This window comes from Hemiscyllium ocellatum, chromosome 8 (genome assembly GCF_020745735.1).
Source record: "Hemiscyllium ocellatum isolate sHemOce1 chromosome 8, sHemOce1.pat.X.cur, whole genome shotgun sequence".
Taxonomy (NCBI): Eukaryota; Metazoa; Chordata; class Chondrichthyes; order Orectolobiformes; family Hemiscylliidae; genus Hemiscyllium; species Hemiscyllium ocellatum.
In genome coordinates, this window is record NC_083408.1 from 118,966,285 (window position 1) to 118,985,718 (window position 19,434).

The 19,434-nt window shown below is 44.3% G+C and overlaps 1 protein-coding gene across 1 annotated transcript; it reads left to right on the forward strand.

Moving 5' to 3' along the window:
• The first annotated feature begins 1,960 nt into the window (after positions 1 to 1,960).
• On the forward strand, positions 1,961 to 15,572 carry batf (basic leucine zipper transcription factor, ATF-like). The gene is made up of 3 exons (XM_060828625.1): positions 1,961 to 2,113; positions 4,785 to 4,889; positions 14,573 to 15,572. Exons 1-3 carry the CDS (start codon positions 2,048 to 2,050, stop codon positions 14,774 to 14,776), a joined length of 375 nt encoding a protein of 124 aa, XP_060684608.1. The 5' UTR covers positions 1,961 to 2,047; the 3' UTR covers positions 14,777 to 15,572.
• Positions 15,573 to 19,434: the final 3,862 nt, after the last annotated feature.

Genomic DNA, 19,434 nt, shown 5'->3' on the forward strand with positions numbered 1-19,434 from the left:
GGGACCACTCTGGAAATTATAGACCTGTAAGCCTTACTTCGGTTGTGGATAAAGTGTTGGAAAAAGTTACGAGAGATAGGATTTATAATCATCCAGAGATGAATAAGTTAATTAGGGATAGTCAGCACGGTTTTGTGAAGGGTAGGATGTACCTCACAAATCTTATTGAATTATTTGCGAAGGCGACCAAACAGGTGGATGAGGGTAAAGCAGTTGATGTGGTGTATATGGATTTCAGTAAGGGGTTTGATAAGGTTCCCTAGTGTTTGCTATTGCACAAAATATGGAGGCATGGGATTGAGGATGATTTAGTGATTTGGATCAGGAATTAGCTAGTTGTAAGAAGACAGAGGGTGGTGGTTGATGTGAAATATTCATCCTGGAGTTCAGTTATTCGTGGGGTACCGCAAGGATTTGTTTTGGGTCCATTGTTGTTTGTCATTTTTATAAATGACCTCGATGAGGGCAGAGAAGGATGAGTTAGTAAATTTGTGGATGACACTGAGGTCAGTGGAGTTGTGGATAGTGACAAAGGATGTTGTAGGTTACAGAGAGGCATAGATACGCTGCAGAGCTGGGCTGCGAGGTGGCAAATGGAGTTTAATGCGGACAAGTGTGAGGTGATTCACTTTGGAAGGAGTAACAGGAATACAGAGAACTGGATTACTGGTAAGATTCTTGGTAGTGTAGATGATCAGAGACATCTTGGTGAACAGGTACATAGATCCTTGGAAGTTGCCAACTAGGTTGATAGGGTTATTAAGAAGGCATACTGTGTGTTAGCTTTTATTGGTGGAAGGTTTGAGTTTCATAACTATGAGATTATGCTGCAGCTGTACAAAACCCTGGTGTGGCCACATTTGTAGTATTGCATGGAGTTCTGGTCACCACATTATAGGAAGGATGTGGTAGCTTTGGAAAGGGTTCAGAGGAGATTTACTAGGATGTTGCCTGGTATAGAGGGATGGTCTTACAAGGAAAAGCTGAGGGACTTGAGGCTGTTTTTGTTTGAGAGAAGGTTGAGAGTTGACTTAAGTGAGACATCTAAGATAATCAGAGGGTTAGATAGGGTGTACAGTGAAAGCCTTCTTCCTGGCATAGCGATAGCTAGCACAAGGGGACATAACTTTAAATTGAGGGGTGATAGATAAGGACAGATGTCAGAGGTAGGTTCTTTACTCATAGAGTAGTAGGGGTGTGGAACGCCCTGCCTGCAACAGTAGTAGACTCACCAACTTTAAGGGCATCTAAACGGTCATTAGATAGGCATATGGACAAAAATGGAATATTTTGGTTAGACGGGCTTCAGATTGATTCAATAGATTGGCACAACATCAAGGGCCGGAGGGCCTGTAATGCGCTGTAATGTTCTATGTGTAACGGAAATGTCAGGGTTAGTGATCCAGCAAATGCCAGACTAATGCTTAGGGGATATGAGTTCAAAGCCCACCAAGGAAGGTGATGAAAGCTGGGTTTGATAAAAATCAACCATCAAGACCTGGTTTAATGGAGATGACGATTGTCATTGAAGATTATCATCAACTTCCATCTGGTTCATTCCTGCCTTTTACAGAAGGCAGTCTGGTGGTCTACATGTGACTCCTGAATCACAGCAACGTGGTTCACTCTTTAGTGCCCTCTGGGGCATGTAGGGATGGGCATTAAGTGCTGGTCAGGAAAGTGACACCCACATTCCCTGAATGATTTTTTAAAAATTTGTTTAAGCTTTGAAAATCCTGACCTTTCTGAAGTGAATTCTCTGCAATGAATTTGTTTGTAACTGCTCTCAGTGTCTCTGTCAGTAGTTTTTTTTGTCGGTTCTCTCTGTCTGCCTCCCCCTCACGGAGAGACTTTGGGTTTTTTGCTGGGTTTTTGGGCTTCTATTCCCAGACGTGAGTGACACAGTTTCCGCCACAATCACATGACTTCCAGCTTCACGGGCCCGTGTTAATTACCAGAAGAGGCAGGCTGAGAGTTTAGAAAAGTGAGATGAGAGGCAGGTTCGGTGAGACTGCTGGTGAGTGCACTAAGGATTACTTCGAAAGGGATGGCTCAGGATTCTGACAGCAGCGACAGCGGCTACAACAGGTACCAGCCTTACAATGGCAAACAGGTACATTCAAGAGGAATGTTGTTGGATCGGGTGGGGACAGTGGGAGGGGGCAGATAGATGGTGAAGATGGTGTTAAAGATCTAAGCAAGTGTACAGTGGAAGAGATATTGTGTTTGAAACTGCATTTTAAATGTTTCGCCCAGTTTTTCTCAGAACTAATATGTCTAAATGTAAATTCTTAGCGACTGGGCCATGTTATCACAGCCTGCACCTGTTTTCTTTCCTGTATTTCCCACATTTCTCATTTCCTTTCCGGAAATGCCCAAGCCTTCCCGGGCTGGTTAGCACAGCTCCTGGTCAGTGAGAGCAGTTGGGAGATTTCTCCTGGTCCTCAGTGTGAGGCCAGTTGCTGAATTCTTGCTGGACAATGCAGCTCAGGCTCAGGGACAGTGCGCTCGATTACTCTCCTCTTGTCAGTTCACCACCCCGAACCTTAGCCAAGAGCCTGAAGCTGCAATCTGTCAAGATGGTGGTTTTAAAAGTTCCACTAGCTTTATCAGAAACTTACCATCACTCTGCATGGGAAAAGGCTGCATGGTATAAAGCAGTGAGAGGCTGTCCCTCAATGCCTGAATTTGAACAGTACCATGTACAGCTAGTTGTTATTCATTCCCAGCCTCTTCACAGGGAGAGCTGATGCTGGAACCTCCTCCAGCTAAATATTTTGCTGGAGCTCTCTCCCTTGTTCAGCTCCCAGCCAAGACCCAGTCCAAACCATACAATGCTCAATTACTCTCAACTGTTTTTATCTAAATGGTTTCTTTTTCAAAGTTTGAATCATTTTATCACAAAAAGAATATCTTAATTTACAAAAAAAATTGATGTTCTGTTCACAAATGGCCTGTTATTCACTGGGAATGTATGTCTCTCACAACCTGTTCCTGTAACATTTCTGTCAACCACTGCGCTCTCTCTCACACACTGTGGGCCAGGAGCTTTTCATGGTGCAGTCCCACTTCCGAACAACTCAATTCTACACCACACACCACTGTCCCAGCATCACACCAAACCACCTTCAGATAGTTTCAAGACTCACTTCCACAGTTGTACATTTTATTTTCTGAAAAGGAAACAATGAGAAATGCTCAATTATCAATTGCTTTACTATTTTCAGCTTCACCAGGAGTATTGTCCCTGTTCTGCGAATATTTGATGGGGACCATGTAAAGGGAACTTTATACTGTATCTAACCCCATGCTGTCCCTGTCCTGGGTATGTTTGATGAGGGACAATGTAGAGAGAGCTTTACTCTGTACCTAACCCTGTGCTGTTGCTGTCCTGGGAGTGTTTGATGGGGACAGTATAGAGCATTTTAGTCTGTGGGAACAATGCTCTGCAAGATGTGGAATGTGTTCATTCTCTAACATGGATTGTTAAAGACACTCTGAACATAATTTCATTCTTTTATCTGATGTATAAAGCCATTCTTCATCTTCTGGAATAAAAGAAAGACTGGTCACATATTTTGAAAGTTCAAATAATGATTAGTTCTGCACATTTAGTCACTTTGTGTAAAGTTAATTTCTGGGTTATCCATGATTTCTATTTTGTAAAAGAGTGTTTATTTTTATTTTCATTCAGGAATCATTAGGGTGAGATTTTGATGGCAGTTTGTAGCAATGTGGGATTTTAAAGCTGGATTAATCAAAGTGATTAAGTGAAGATTTTGACAGGTTCAACTTGTAAAACCCTAGTAAAAAAATTCAACTGTTAATATGAGAGCCAGGGGATTCTGAATGGGGAGAGAAGATTGGATCTCTCCCTCTTTATCTCTGTGTCGCTCTCACTTTCTGTAAATCTCTCTGTTTCTCTCACTCTATATCTCTGTTTCTCTCACTCTCTATCTCTCTGTTTCTCTCACTGTCTGTTTCTCTCTGGTGTGAACGTGTTGTTATTTTTGAAACAAAGGTTGAGTTAGGAAAGTGGTTTAAGGGATTCAGAGCACATCTGGGGAGGTGGAGGTGAGATAGGTGCCACAGTGTGATTCAGTGGCGAGATGGGGTCATGGGGCTGAACCTTCTGTTCCTGTACTTCTGTTGTGAAAGAGATCATGAAGGTTTCCTCGACACCTGGCACAGAGCTTACAAAAAGCAGCAGGAGGTGGTTTGCTTCTTCTGTCTATTTCAGAAACATTGAGGCTGGCGTCAGGAAGTTGGGAGTTGGTGTTGATTGAATGTGAGCTGAGAAGAGAGAACAGCAATATCCATTGGTGTAGACTGGTTCAAATGGATTAGAGGGTCCAGAACAAGTGGCAGAGCAATTAATTACCGATCGTACATGCTTGCTGTGCTGTAAATCAGAATTACAGATCAAAGGTGAATACTTTAGTTACACAGTGGGCAACCTGAAAGATTCCATTGGCACTGACAATGAGTCTGAGTGAGTCACAGTGCTGCCTGAAAGCTGTTTATGTTACTTGTCACATGGGGGCACGATATAAAATGTAAATTGGCCACATACTGGGGAGTGAGACCTCCCAGAAGGAGGATATTCTGGGTCAGAGACAGCAGCAGCAGCTAGAGCTGACTGAAATGGAACGCAAACCTTTCAAACACCACGATCCAGCTCCGATCTAACCTTACACAGTACATCGTACACAAAACAGACACTGCACACATTCTGTATCCAGACTGATGGGAAAATAATGTGATCCGTCTTTCCCATGTTCCAGGAAAACTTTGAAGAAACAAAGAAGGTCATGCGAAGGGAAAAGAATCGACTTGCAGCTCAGAAGAGTCGACAGAGACAGACTCTGAAAGCAGATACACTACACCAGGTAAGATGATGGGGTCAAATGGATAGACATCCTCAGTCGCCGGAAACAGTCTCAAAGCAACGGAGAACAGGGCTTAACAGATCCTAGAACAGGCAACAGCTGCTTCATGATCAGATTAAAGTGTTAAGTGAAGGTACAGAGGACAAGTTTGGTCTTCAGCATGAAAACAGGCTATTCAGCACTTCGACTCAGTACTGGAAGACCAAAAAAGAGAAAATGCTGGAAATTTTCAGCAAGTCTGGCAGCATCTGTAAGGAGAGAAAAGAGTTGATGTTTCAAGTCTAACTGACCCTTTGTCGAAGCGTTTAACTTAGTACTGAAAGATTTGCTTGTCACGAGCCAAACATTTGAACTGATCACCATCTCCTTCCATTCCTCCTTCCTTGAGTTTATCCAGCTTCTTCCTTTAACATATCAAAGCTATTCTCTGTACCCACTCTGTGTGGGAGCCGGTCCCACACTCTCCGTGTTGCCTGGGGAAGAACGTTTCTCCTGAAACTGCCACAGGCTTTATTTAAGACTGTCAGGTAATTTTGACCCTTATTCTGATGTCACCTAAAGTTTTTCTACACCCATCTCCTCAAGGTCCTTCAAACTCAGAGGTCTCCCCCAAGTCACCACTTAGTCTGCTTGAACTAATAGCTCAATCTACTCAATTCCCACAGCAAATCAGCTCACAGTTCAGGAATCATTATAGGAAATCTATCTGCACTGTTTCTATACAATAAAAGCCAATCGGCCCATTGAGGAGGATCATTTTATACAATCATGGCTAATCCCATGAGCACATCCCCCATGTCCTTTCACAGGAAAAGTCAGTCTGTTCCAGACTTTCATACTGAAACTCCCCAACCCTTGGGGACAGAGAATTCCAAGGATTCCCAGCACTCCAAATGAAGACCTTTCTTCTTCTTTTTGTCTCATGAACCAGTGACTGTGCTTTGGAGTTCCGAATTCCCATAGCCCAGGGGGAAACAGCATCTCTGTTACCCCACAGAGCCCTGTGTGTTTCAACTTGGTCAGCTTATCAATCCTGGAAACTCCAGCAAATTAATCCTCATAACCTGGACTAACACTTCCACTGGGATAACTATCAGGGCTTCACAGTCAGAAGATCAGCGTAACGGAGCGGGCACTGTCAGAGGGTCAGTACTGAGGGAGTTTTTTTTATTTATTCATGAGATGTGGGGATCTCTAGCTAGGTCAGTATTTATTGCACATTCTTAATTGACTAGAGGGCAGTTTGGAGTCAACCACATTGCTATGGGTCTGGAGTCACATTCGTGAATCAGATGGGTTTTTCAAGGTTCATGGTCATCATGAGACTCTTAATTCCAGAATTTTTCTTAAATTCAAATTCCACCATCTGCTGTGGCAGGATTCAAACCCAGGTCCCTAGAACATTAACTGGGTCTCTGGATTAACAGTCCAGTGATAACACCACTAGGCCATCACCTCACCTATGATGAAGTACTGCACTGTTGGAGGGAGTGCCGCATTGCCAGAGAGTCAATGCTGAGGGATTGTCACACTGTTGGAGGGTCAGTAATGAGGGAATGCAGCATGGTCAGAAGGTCAGTACTGAGGGAATGCAGCACTGTCAGAGGATCAGTACTGAGGAAGTACTGCATTATTGGATGAACAGCACTGAGGGAGCACCGCATTTTCGGAGGGTCAGTGCTGAGGGAGTGCAGCACTTTTGGAAGGTCAGGCTCTGAGAGAGCACTGCACTGTCGGAAGGTCAGTACTGAGGGAGCGCAGCACTGTTGGAAGGTCAGTGCTGAGGGAGTGCTGCACGGTCAGAGGGTCAGTACTGTGGGAGTGCCGCACTGTTGAAGGTAAGATGCTAATGGAGATGTTTGCCTGTCAAATCTAGCTGAAAATGCGAAAGTTTTATTTGAAGAATGAGGTGATCTGACCAATTCGTCACTGTCCTTCACTTCACAGGCTGTGCTTTCCAAACCGTTCCTGCTCTTTGTTTCAAAGTTTCCTCCATCATGATGCCTCTGGTCTATTCCACACTTTTGATTCAACTTTCATCCTGTGCTGACTTTATGAGGACAGTTTGAGATGTTGTCTTTGTGCTGCTCTGTATGTTCATCTGATAGACAGTGGTTTGTGTCTGAGCCACTCCCTGTTGCTCAAGATCCCACGGTGTCTGAGTGCATCTGAGTGCAGGTTTCTGTAAAGAGTGGAAGTAATTTTATCTCCACGTCAAACTGAAAACCACCCTCTCTCATTCATTCAAACAAAGAGAGATGTGTGGTATCCTGTTCCCTCTCTCTGGAAAATATATGTAACCCTCAGCAAACAGTGAAACACATTGCTTTTGTGGGAATTACTGTAACATTCAATATATAAAATGCAATACACAGCATACACTCCATAGTATATATTGTGTCATATATGGTGTGTGGTATCTAATAAATAATACATAGGATATCATATACATGCCATCATCTGTCACTCAAATGCAGCGAGAGTGCAAAGTTTATGTGAGAAACTGTTCAGTTTGAGATATTGCTGTGGTTGTCATGAATGTGAAACTGTCAGAGGAAGCAGTGAATTTGGTTTGTAAGTTGCTGGTGACCTGCACATTTCCTGCAGTTGGTTGGTTCAGCCAGGTTAACACACTGGGTAAAAACAATGACTGCAGATGCTGGAAACCAGATTCTGGATTAGTGGTGCTGGAAGAGCACAGCAGTTCAGGCAGCATCTGAGGAGCAGTAACATCGATGTTTCGGGCAAAAGCCCGTATTCCTGATGAAGGGCTTTTGCCCGAAACGTCGATTTTACTGCTCCTCAGATGCTGCCTGAACTGCTGTGCTCTTCCAGCACCACTAATCCAAGTTAACACAGTAACCGTCTTAGATTCTGAAATGAAAGAATCACAATGTTCCTGACCAAGAATCTACTTAAGGCTTGATACAAGAAATCGCTGCTGCAAATGTGTTGCTGGTCAAAGCACAGCAGGTTAGGCAGCATCTCAGGAATAGAGAATTCGACGTTTCGAGCATAAGCCCTTCATCAGGAATAAGAGAGAGAGAGCCAAGCAGGCTGAGATAAAAGGTAGGGAGGAGGGACTAGGGGGAGGGGCGATGGAGGTGGGATAGGTGGAAGGAGGTCAAGGTGAGGGTGATAGGCCGGAGTGGGGTGGGGGCGGAGAGGTCAGGAAGAGGATTGCAGGTTAGGAGGGCGGTGCTGAGTTGAGGGAACCGACTGAGACAAGGTGGGGGGAGGGGAAATGAGGAAGCTGGAGAAATCTGAATTCATACCTTGTGGTTGGAGGGTTCCCAGGCGGAAGATGAGGCGCTCCTCCTCCAGCCGTCGTGTAGTTGTGTTCTGCCGGTGGAGGAGTCCAAGGACCTGCATGTCCTCGGTGGAGTGGGAGGGGGAGTTAAAGTGTTGAGCCACGGGGTGATTGGGTTGGTTGGTTCGGGCGGCCCAGAGGTGTTCTCTGAAGCGTTCCGCAAGTAAGCGGCCTGTCTCACCAATATAGAGGAGGCCACATCGGGTGCAGCGGATGCAATAGATGATGTGTGTGGAGGTACAGGTGAACTTGTGACGGATATGGAAGGATCCCTTGGGGCCTTGGAGGGAAGTGAGTGTGGAGGTGTGGGCGCAAGTTTTACATTTCCTGCGGTTGCAGGGGAAGGTGCCGGGGGTGGAGGTTGGGTTGGTGGGGGGTGTGGATCTGACAAGGGAGTCACGAAGGGAGTGGTCCTTGCGGAACGCCTTCTCCCTCTCATTGGCCTTTCTCTATTTTTTTTCCTCTCTCTTTCTCATCATGTCTATTTTAATCCACTTCTAAAACAAATAGGGTTTTCATCCCCAGAAATTCTGTGTTTATGAGCCTGTACAATTAGATCTATGTCCTGTTATAACCAAACAGTAGAGACAATGAGGTTTGAGTTAGAGACTCAGTTGCCTCAGGCCTGACTATAGTTCACCTGGTTATGTTGTACTTAGTCCTGGAGTCACAAACTAGACAGTGTGGGTGAGAATGGTTTCCAACAAATTTCCAATCGTCTGACATGACCCTGCCCGGGTAGGCATAAGGAGGACGAAAAATGTGTTATTTTTATCTGATTAATGAGAGTGACTTTCTGGAAAAGTCACCAGTACGTCAGTGACCAGTGTTCTTCCAGATTGAAGATGAGAAGATGGAAAGTATCAGCAGGAGTAGGCTATTCTGATTGTCAATTCAATCAGCAATACGTTGGCCCTTTTACACATATGAAAATGCGTTGCTGGTTAAAGCACAGCAGGTCAGGCAGCATTCAAGGAATAGGAAATTCGACGTTTCGGGCATAAGCCCTTCATCAGGAATGAGGAGAGGGTGGCAGGCAGGTTAAGATAAAAGGTAGGGAGGAGGGACTTGGGGGAGGGGCGATGGAGATGTGATAGGTGGAAGGAGGTCAAGGTGAGGGTGATAGGCTGGAGTGGGGTGGGGGCGGAGAGGTTAGGAAGAAGATTGCAGGTTAGGAGGGCGGTGCTGAGTTGAGGGAACCGACTGAGACAAGGTGGGGGGAGGGGAAATGAGGAAACTGGAGAAATCCGAGTTCATCCCTTGTGGTTGGAGGGTTCCCAGGCGGAAGGTGAGGCGCTCTTCCTCCAGCCGTCGTATTGTTATGTTTTGCCGGTGGAGGAGTCCAAGGACCTGCATGTCCTCGGTGGAGTGGGAGGGAGAGTTAAAGTGTTGAGCCACGGGGTGGTTGGGTTGGTTGGTCCGGGCGTCCCTGAGGTGTTCTCTGAAGCGTTCCGCAAGTAAGCGGCCCGTCTCCCCAATGTAGAGGAGGCCACATCAGGTGCAGCGGATGCAATAGATGATGTGTGTGGAGGTACAGGTGAACTTGTGGCAGATATGGAAGGATCCCTTGGGGCCTTGGAGGGATGTGAGGGAGGAGGTGTGGGCGCAAGTTTTACATTTCCTGCGGTTGCAGGGGAAGGTGCCGGGAGTGGAGGTTGGGTTGGTGGGGGGTGTGGACCTGACGAGGGAGTCACGAAGGGAGTGGTCTTTGCGGAACGCTCACGAAGGGAGTGGTCTTTGCGGAACGCTCACGAAGGGAGCGGTCTTTGCGGAACGCTCACGAAGGGAGCAACCGCAGGAAATGTAAAACTTGCGCCCACACCTCCTCCCTCACATCCCTCCAAGGCCCCAAGGGATCCTTCCATATCCGCCACAAGTTCACCTGTACCTCCACACACATCATCTATTGCATCCGCTGCACTCGATGTGGCCTCCTCTACATTGGGGAGATGGGCCGCTTACTTGCGGAACGCTTCAGAGAACACCTCAGGGACGCCCGGACCAACCAACCCAACCACCCCGTGGCTCAACACTTTAACTCTCCCTCCCACTCCACCGAGGACATGCAAGTCCTTGGACTCCTCCACCTGCAAAACATAACAACACGACGGTTGGAGGAAGAACGCCTCATCTTCCGCCTGGGAACCCTCCAACCACAAGGGATGAACTCGGATTTCTCCAGTTTCCTCATTTCCCCTCCCCCCACCTTGTCTCAGTCGGTTCCCTCAACTCAGCACCACCCTCCTAACCTGCAATCTTCTTCCTAACCTCTCCGCCCCCACCCCACTCCGGCCTATCACCCTCACCTTGACCTCCTTCCACCTATCACATCTCCATCGCCCCTCCCCCAAGTCCCTCCTCCCTACCTTTTATCTTAACCTGCCTGCCACCCTCTCCTCATTCCTGATGAAGGGCTTATGCCCGAAACGTCGAATTTCCTATTCCTTGGATGCTGCCTGACCTGCTGTGCTTTAACCAGCAACGCATTTTCAACTGTGATCTCCAGCATCTGCAGACCTCATTTTTTACCCTTTTACACATATCTCTGTTTCTAGTTAGCAATTAACTCTGGGGCCATATGTTCCTCCCTCCACCAGGAGACATAAGACCTTGGGGGACTGGATGGGGTGGATAACCTGAAGATGTTTCCTCTTGTAGGTAGACTGAAAATCAGAACAGAGATGAGGACTTTATTTTCATCCTGAGGGTGGTTAAATTGGGAATAACGTTCCCCAGGGAACAGTGAAGACTGAATCATTGATCATTACTGAAGATTGAGTTTGAGAGATTCCTCATGGATGAGGGAGTCTACTCTCAATCATCAGTAAAATGATGGAAGGTGCCATCAAAAGTGCTATCAAGCAGCACCTGCTCAGCAATAATTTGCTCAGTGACACCCAGTTTGGGTTCCACCAGGGCCACTCTGCTCCTGACCTCATCACAGCCTTGGTCCAAACATGGATAAAAGAACTGAATTCCAGAGGGGAGGGGAGAGTGACAGACCTTGACATCAAGGCTGCATTTGACCAAGTATGGCACGAAGGAGCCCAAACAAAACTGGAATCAATGGGAATCAGGAGATAAACTCTCTGCTGCTTGGACTCATACCTGGCACATAGAAAGATAGTTATGGTTAATGGAGATCAATCATCTTAGCTCCAGGACATCTCTGCAGGAGTTTGTCAGGGTAGGCCCAATAAGCTTCAGCTGTTTCATCAATGATGTTCCCTCCACCTAAGGTCAGAAGTGGGGCTATTCTCTGGTGATGGCCCAATGTTCAGCACCATTCACACTCAAAGTCATCGTATTATACAGCATGAAAATAGACCTTTTGGTCCAAATCATCCACACCAATCAGCCCGTCCCAAGCTGACCTAGTGTCTTTTGCCTATATCCCTCTAAATTCTATCTGTTCTTATAACCAGCCAGATGCCTTTTATATGTTGTTATTGTACTAGCTTCCACCACTGCCTCTGGCTGTTCATTCCATACATGCACCATCCTCTGTGTGAAAATGTTGCCTCTCAGGACCCTTTAAAATCTTTCTCCTCTCATTTTAATCTTATGCCTTCTAGATTTGGACTCCCATACCCTTGTGATTTAACCTTTACACGCCTCATGATGTTATAAAACTCTATAATGTCATCCCTCAGCCTCCAACACTCCAAGGCCAACCTATTCAGCCTCTCCCTAAAGCTCAAACTCTCCAACCCTCGCAACATCATTGTAAATCTTTTCCGAATTCTTCCAAGTTTAACATCAGCATTACTGTCGTAAGGACACCAGAACTGAATGCAGTTTTCCAAAAGTGGCCTAACCAATGTACAGCAGTAACATGACATCCCAGCTCCTATATTCAATGCACTGATCAATAAAAGCAAGCATACCATATGCCTTCTTTACTATCCTGTCCAACCGTGGCTTGCTTTCAAGGGACAAGGACCATGCACTCCAAGGTCTCTTTGTTAAGCAGCACTCCTCAGGACCGTACCATTAAATATATAAGTCCTGTCCTGATTTATATACTTTATATTTATCTAAATTAAAATCCATCTATCACTCCTCAGCCCACTGGCCCATCTGATCAAGGCCCAATTGTACTCTGCGGTAGCCTTCTCCATTGTCCGCAATACCACCTTTTGGTGTCACCTGCAAACTTACTAACCATACCTCATATACTTAACATTTATATAAATGTTAGAAAGCGGTGGACTCAGCAGTGATCTTTGTGGCACACCACTAGTCACAGGTGTCCAGTCTGAAAAATAACCCTCCATCATCACACTCTGTTTCCTATCTTCAAGCCAATTTTGTATCAACTGGATAACTCGCCCAGATCGCATGTGTTCTAACCTTGCTAACTAGCCTATCATGCAGAACCTTGTTGAATGCCTTGCTGGTCTATATAGACAATGTCCAGTGCTCTGCCTTCATCAATATTCTTTGTCACTTCAAAAAAAAACCTCAATCAAGTTAGTGAAACACAAACTACCTACAAGATGCACTGCAGACATTCACCAAAGATCCTTAGACAACATCTTCCAAACCCAGGAGAACTTCCAATTAGAGGGACGGGGGCAGCAGATACATTGGAACAGCACCACCTTCAAGTTCCCCTCCAAGCTACTCACCATCCTGACTTAGAAATATATTGCCATTCCTTCAATGTCATTGGATCAAAATCTTGGAATTCTCTCCCTAATGGCATTGCGGGTCTACCTACAGCAAATGGACTGCATGGTTCAAGATGGCTTATTACCACCATTTTCTCAAGGTCAACCAGGAACAGGCAATAACTGCTAGCCCAGCCAGTGATACCCACAATAATAAATGAATACTTGAAAATAGAAGTCTTCCTTCTGCTTGATTCTAGAACATGCTAAGGAAACTGTCTTCACAATATTTTCAGATTTCAGTTCCCAGGCTGTCTTTGCCAATTGATATGTTCAAGGTATAAGTTAATTAAAATAATTTCTATCTTTCTCATAAGGCACATTATTTCTTCTGATATTTTCAGTCCTATGAAGTGGTTTCTGTTATGGAACCTGTACACTTATACCCAGGAGTGGCTTTTTACTATTTTATTCGTGATCTATGCCCAAAGCTATTCTACATCCTGGTCTTTGGAAGTAAGGTCATTCTCTTGTTGTAGTTAAAAATCACACAACATCAGGTTCTAGTCCAACAGGGTTATTTGGAAACACCAGTTTCAGAGCACTGCTCCTTCATCAGGTAGCTGTGAAGCAGGACCACAAGACATAGAATTTATAGAAAAATATTAGTGTCATGCAACTGAAATAATGTATTGAACAATCTTTCATCTTTTAGAATGGGTTGCAGGTTTTGGTTCATTAATATGTAAATCCCAGAACTTCTTTTAAGTCACCTTCTTGAGTTAACCTAAGGTTTTATAAAAAAGGTGACACTTCAGCTCAGACAATGCATTAAACGTGTGAGGTCAGAATCTGTCTGTATCCCAATCTTGAGACAGACTGGTTCTAGTTCTATTTAATGAACTGAAAACTGCAACCCATTCCAAAAGATGAAATACTTAACAGCATTTAGCTTTGTTCAATATATTATTTCAGTTGTATGACACTGTAATCTTTTGCTATAAATTCTGTCTTGGTCCTGCTCTACAGCTACCTGATCAAGGAGCAGCGCTCTGAAAGCCATACCTTATGGACTATAACCCAGTGTTGTGTGATTTTTAACCTTGTCCACCCCAGTCCAACACCAGCTCCTCCACATCTTGTTGTAGTAGTGTCATTCCTAATTAACCCTTCCTCAATTTTTTTAGCTTCCTGTTCGCCCCAAATATTGCAAGAGACTTACAACATTCAGGTTCCTGTATTTGACATTTTGCACTCCTTGCTTTGTGTTGGTTATCAGATCTGACAAATCTATTTCTATTTGAGCATACCACTCATCTGTTTATTACAAGTGCCATGTGCAGATATATAGCCTTTAGTTCCGTCTTTGTACCATTTTCACAGCTTGTAGCTTTATCTGTTGGCACACTCTGAAGATTATACGCTCTGCTGCTTCCTGTCATCCTCTCATTATAACTTCTCTTATTGCTACCTTATTCTCTTGCCTTATCATTTCTCTTTAATGTATCACATTTTCCCTCAGTACTTACTCCTCACTCTTACTGGTTTAAAGCCTGCTCTACTTTCTTAGTTATACAGTTTGCCAGAACATTAATCTCAATATGGCCCTGGTGAACATTATCCCATCGGTACAGCTCCCACTTCCCCAGAACTTGTCCATGTTCCAGCAATTCAAATCGTCTCTCCCACACCAACCTTTGAGCTTTGATAAAACTTTTCAGAAAGGTCCTCCAATATTTTATTTTTGTTTTCTTCTGCAGGAAAGTGAATACTTAGAGAAAGAAAATGCTGCCCTAAGGAAGGAAATTAAACAGCTGAACGAAGAGCTGAAATATTTCAGCAGTGTGTTGAAAAGCCACGAGGGTCTGTGTTCAATGATGGTGTCCCCAAGTGAAGAGCTGGTTTATCAGAGTCACTCCTTTCAACAGACACACAGCAACACTCCAGCACGGCTTCACCTGTGAGGCTGACGGAAAGGACTCTTGGAATTAGCTGTTAACACAAACTAAGACTCCTGGTCTCACCTTACCTCAAGGAGCCACATACACATACACAACATACGGAGTCTGCACCAGCTTCACTGATCTCTCACTCCGCGCAGTGCCACTCAATTGTTGAGGTGGATTCTACAGGACTCGACCTGCAGTTTCACAAAGTTTATCACAAATGCTAAAGTCTTAAAGCTGAAGCAGGAAATGAACAGGTACCTGTTCACATTGTTGCCAAAGTAACAAGATCCAGAATGGGTTTGTGTCTGTCGATTGAATGTAACAGTAATCCATTAAGAACAGCAAGAACAGGTGAATGTTACATCCTTCCGAAGACCTTCTCAGGATCACCGCAAGATAGACAGAGACGTCTGTGTTCCAGTCTGTCTCCAAAGCAGGGCAGCTTCCTGGACACCTGAGCATTTACATAGGATAATCCAAATCGTTTGAGAAAGAGAATGTGGCTGAGACACAGTCACAGAAGGTCACAGGGCTTCACTGAGACAAGCTGCAGGACTGTGTGCTCTCTGACCAACTCATCTCAGTCCCACAGAGAACCTGACCGACCATCGGAGACCAATCCCAGAATCAAACATCTGTACAGAACTGTTAAATTGTTTGCTTCCTTGAAAATGATGTACATAGGTTACTTTGCCAAATTTATGTTTCTGACATCTTAAAACAGACTAAAACTAAAACCTTTGGCCTCCATTTCAAGAAATCCACATTTCCAAAATTAGAATAAATTGGAAAGAAATTTCATGAAGTCTAACTTGATGAAGCCAAGATCAGTTTGGTTGGAAAGAACAGCCTTAATCCACTTTCCCAGGAGTTGTCATTTCAACCAATTTGTTGATGATTTGTCCTTTGTCCAGTTGGTCTTCAGTTAGTTTTTCATGTATTTACTGCTGGGTATCAGAGTCCTTTATGGACAGCCATTGCTGTTACCATAGTGTGAATTTGCCTCCAACAGTTATTTCACCTGAGGTTGTACTACTTAGTTTAGCTCTTGTAACATACAAAACTGGGTATGAACACTGTAGTATTGAAGGATCCAACAGACAATAGTAACTAACTACGTACAAACATTACACGCCACTGGTATTGAGTGTCTGGGCTAACATTAAGGTATTACAGTGCAGTGTCATGCTTCAAGTAATCCAAGATAAGATGGAGTGGGAGATCTTTAGAACGTAGAACATTACAGGGGTTGTACAGGCCCTTTAGCCCTCAATGATGCATTGACCTGTGGAACCAATCTGAAGCCCATCTAACCTACACGATTCAATTCTCCTCCATATGCCTATCCAATGAACATTTAAATGCCCTTAAAAGTTGGCGAATCTACTGTTGCAGGCAGTGCATTCCATGCCCCTGCTACTCTCTGAGTAAAGAAACTACCTCTGACATCTCTCCTATATCCATCACTTCTCAATTTAAAGCTATGCCCCCTCGTGCTAGCCATCACCATCCAAGGAAAAATGCTCTCACTCTCCACCCTATCTAACCCTCTCTTTATCTTATACGTCTCAATTAACTCACTGCTCAACCTTCTTCCCTCCAATGAAAACAGCCTCAAGTCCCTTAGCCTTTCCTTGTAAGACCTTCCCTCCATACCAGGCAACATCCTGGTAGATCTCCTCTGAACCCTTTCCAAAGCTTCCATATCCTTCCAATAATGTGGTGACCAGAACTGTATGCAATACTCCACGTGCGGCCGCACCAGAGTTTTGTACAGGTGCAGCACGATCTCATGGTTCTGGAACTCAATCCCTCTACTAATAAAAGCTAATACATTGTACACCTTCTTAACAACCCTACCAACCTGGGTGGCAACTTTGAGGGATCTACGTATATGGACACTGAGATCTCTCTGCTCATCGACACTACCAAGAATCTTACCATTAACCCAGTACTCTGCATTCCTGTTACTCCTTCCAAACTCAAGCACCTCACACTTTTCTGCAATAAACTCTACTTGTCACCTCTCCGCCCAGCTCTGCAGCTTATCTACACCCCTCTGTAACCTACAACATCCTTTGTTACTATCTACCGACCTTAGTGTCATCCAGAAATTTACTAACCCAACTTCTATGTCTTCATCCAGGTCATTTATATAAATTACAAACACCAGTGGACCCAAAACAGATTCTTGCGTTACCCCACTAGTAACTGAACTCCAGGATGAATATTTCCTATCAACTACCACCCTCTGTCTTCTTTCAGGTAGCCAACTTCTAATCCAAACTGCTAAATCACCCTCAATCCCATGACTCCATGTTTTGTGCAGTAGCCTACCGTGGGGAACCTTATCAAACACCTTACTAAAATCCATATATACCACATCAACTGCTTTACCCTCACCTACCTGTTTGGTCACCTTCTCAAAGAACTCAATAAGGTTTGCGAGGCACAACCTATCTTTCAAAACTGTGTTGTCTATCCCTAATCAACTTATTCATCTGTAGATGATTGTAAGTCCTATTGCTTATAACCCTTTCCAACACTTTACCACAACCAAAGTAAGGCTCACAGGTCTATAATTTCCATGATTGTCTCTACTCCCGTCCTTAAACAAGGGAACAACATTTGTTATCCTCCAGTCTTCTGGAATTATTCCTGTAGACAATGACAACATAAAGATGAAAGCCAGAGGCTTAGCAATCTCCTCCTTGGCTTCTCAGAGAATTCTAGGATAAACCCCATCCCCCCAGGGGACTTATTTATTTTTATACTTTCCAGAATTGCTAATACCTCCTCCTTATGTATTCAATCCCATTTAGTCTAATCGTCTGTATCTCAGTATTCTCCTTGACCACATTGTTTTTTTCTAATGTGAATACTGATGAAAAATATTAATTTAGCACTTCCCCTACCTCCTCTGACTCCATGCACAACCTCCCACTACTATGCTTGATTCATACTCTCAGGTAACATATTGATAAGGGCAGAGCGGTGGACATGATCTATATAGACTTCAGTAAGGCGTTCGACAAGGATCCTCATGGGAGACTGGTTAGCAAGGTTAGATCTCGTGGAATACAGAAAGAACTAGCCATTTGGATACAGAACTGGCTCAAAGATAGAAAACAAAGGGTAGTGGTGGAATGGTGTTTTTCAGACTGGAGGCCCATGAGGTCCACAACTTTTCTTCATTTATATGAATGATTTTGATGGGAGCACAAGAGATATAGTTCGTAAATTTGTAGGTGACACCAAAATTGGAGGTGTTGTGGGCAGTGAAGCAGGTTACCTCACATTATGAGATCTTGATCAGATGAGCCAATGGGCTGAGGAATGGCAGATGGACTTTTATTTAGCTGCAAATGTGTTGCTGGTCAAAGCACAGCAGGCCAGGCAGCATCTCAGGAATAGAGAATTCGACGTTTCGAGCATAAGCTCTTCATCAGGAATAAGAGAGAGAGAGAGCCAAGCAGGCTAAGATAAAGGGTAGGGAGGATCAATGCGAGATGCTGCATTTTGGGAAATCAATTAGTGGGACTTATACACTAAATGGTAAGGTCCTGGGGAGTGTTGCTGAACGAAGAGACCTTGGAGTGCAGGTTCATAGCTCCTTAAAAGTAGAGTCGCAGATAGATGAGATAGTGAAAAAGGCATTTGGTATGCTTTCCTTTATTGGTTAGATTATTGAGTACAGGAGTTGGGAGCACATGTTGCAGCTGTACAGGACATTGGTCAGGCCATTTTTGGAATATTGCATGCAAATCTGGTCTCCTTCCTATTGGAAGGATTTTGTGAAATTTGAACGGGTTCAGGAAAGATTTACAAGATGTTGCCAGGGTTGGAGGATTTGAGCTAGAGGGAAAGACTGAATAGGATGGGGCTGTTTTTCCCTTGAGCGTCGGAGGCTGAGGGGTGACCTTAAAGAGGTTTATAGAATGAAGGGCATGGATAGGGTAAATGAACAAGGTCTTTTCCTTGGATTGGGAAGGTCCAGAACTAGATATAAAAGGAAAGATATAAAAGGGACCTAAAAGGCAACTTTTTTACAAAGAGGGTGGTACGTGTATGGAATGAGTTGCCAGAGGAAGTGGTTGAGATTAGTACAATTGCAACAATTAAAAGGCATCTGGATGGGTATATAAATAGGAAGGGTTTAGAGGGATATAGGCCAGGTGCTGGCTGGTGGGACTAGGCTGGTTTGGAATATCTGATCGGCACAGATGAATTGGACCGAATGGTCTGTTTCCATGTTGTACATCTCTATGACTCTATTATGATGCAGTGATGGTATTCTGAGCAGTCTCTTAAAGGTATACTGACCACGAGACAACATAAAACATGTTGACCAAGAATCTAGCTACCTTGGCCTGAAAACAATTCAGAGACTTTGTTTCTACCAGTTTTTCAGAAAGAGAGTTCCAAAGACTAAAAGCTCTGAGAGAAAAGAAAACACTCCTCATCCCTATCTTAAATGGCTGACTCCTGGTTTCTAAACAGACAGCCTTTGTTCGAGATTGTCCTAGAAGAGGAGGCAAACTCTCCAACATCTGTCACTTCCCTCCCCCAAACCCCACCAAGACCTTTCAAGATATGACCTGTTTCAATTGAATGACTTGCAGTGGATATTGACCGAGCCTATTCAACCTTTCCTCCTAAGTCAACTGTCTCTT

Coding starts and splice junctions, on each gene's coding strand:
- batf (XM_060828625.1), top strand. CDS start 2,048: ATGGCTCAGGATTCTGACAGCAGCGACAGCGGCTACAACAGGTACCAG. Junction 2,114..4,784: donor AGCCTTACAATGGCAAACAG/GTACATTCAAGA, acceptor CCCATGTTCCAG/GAAAACTTTGAAGAAACAAA. Junction 4,890..14,572: donor AAGCAGATACACTACACCAG/GTAAGATGATGG, acceptor TTTCTTCTGCAG/GAAAGTGAATACTTAGAGAA.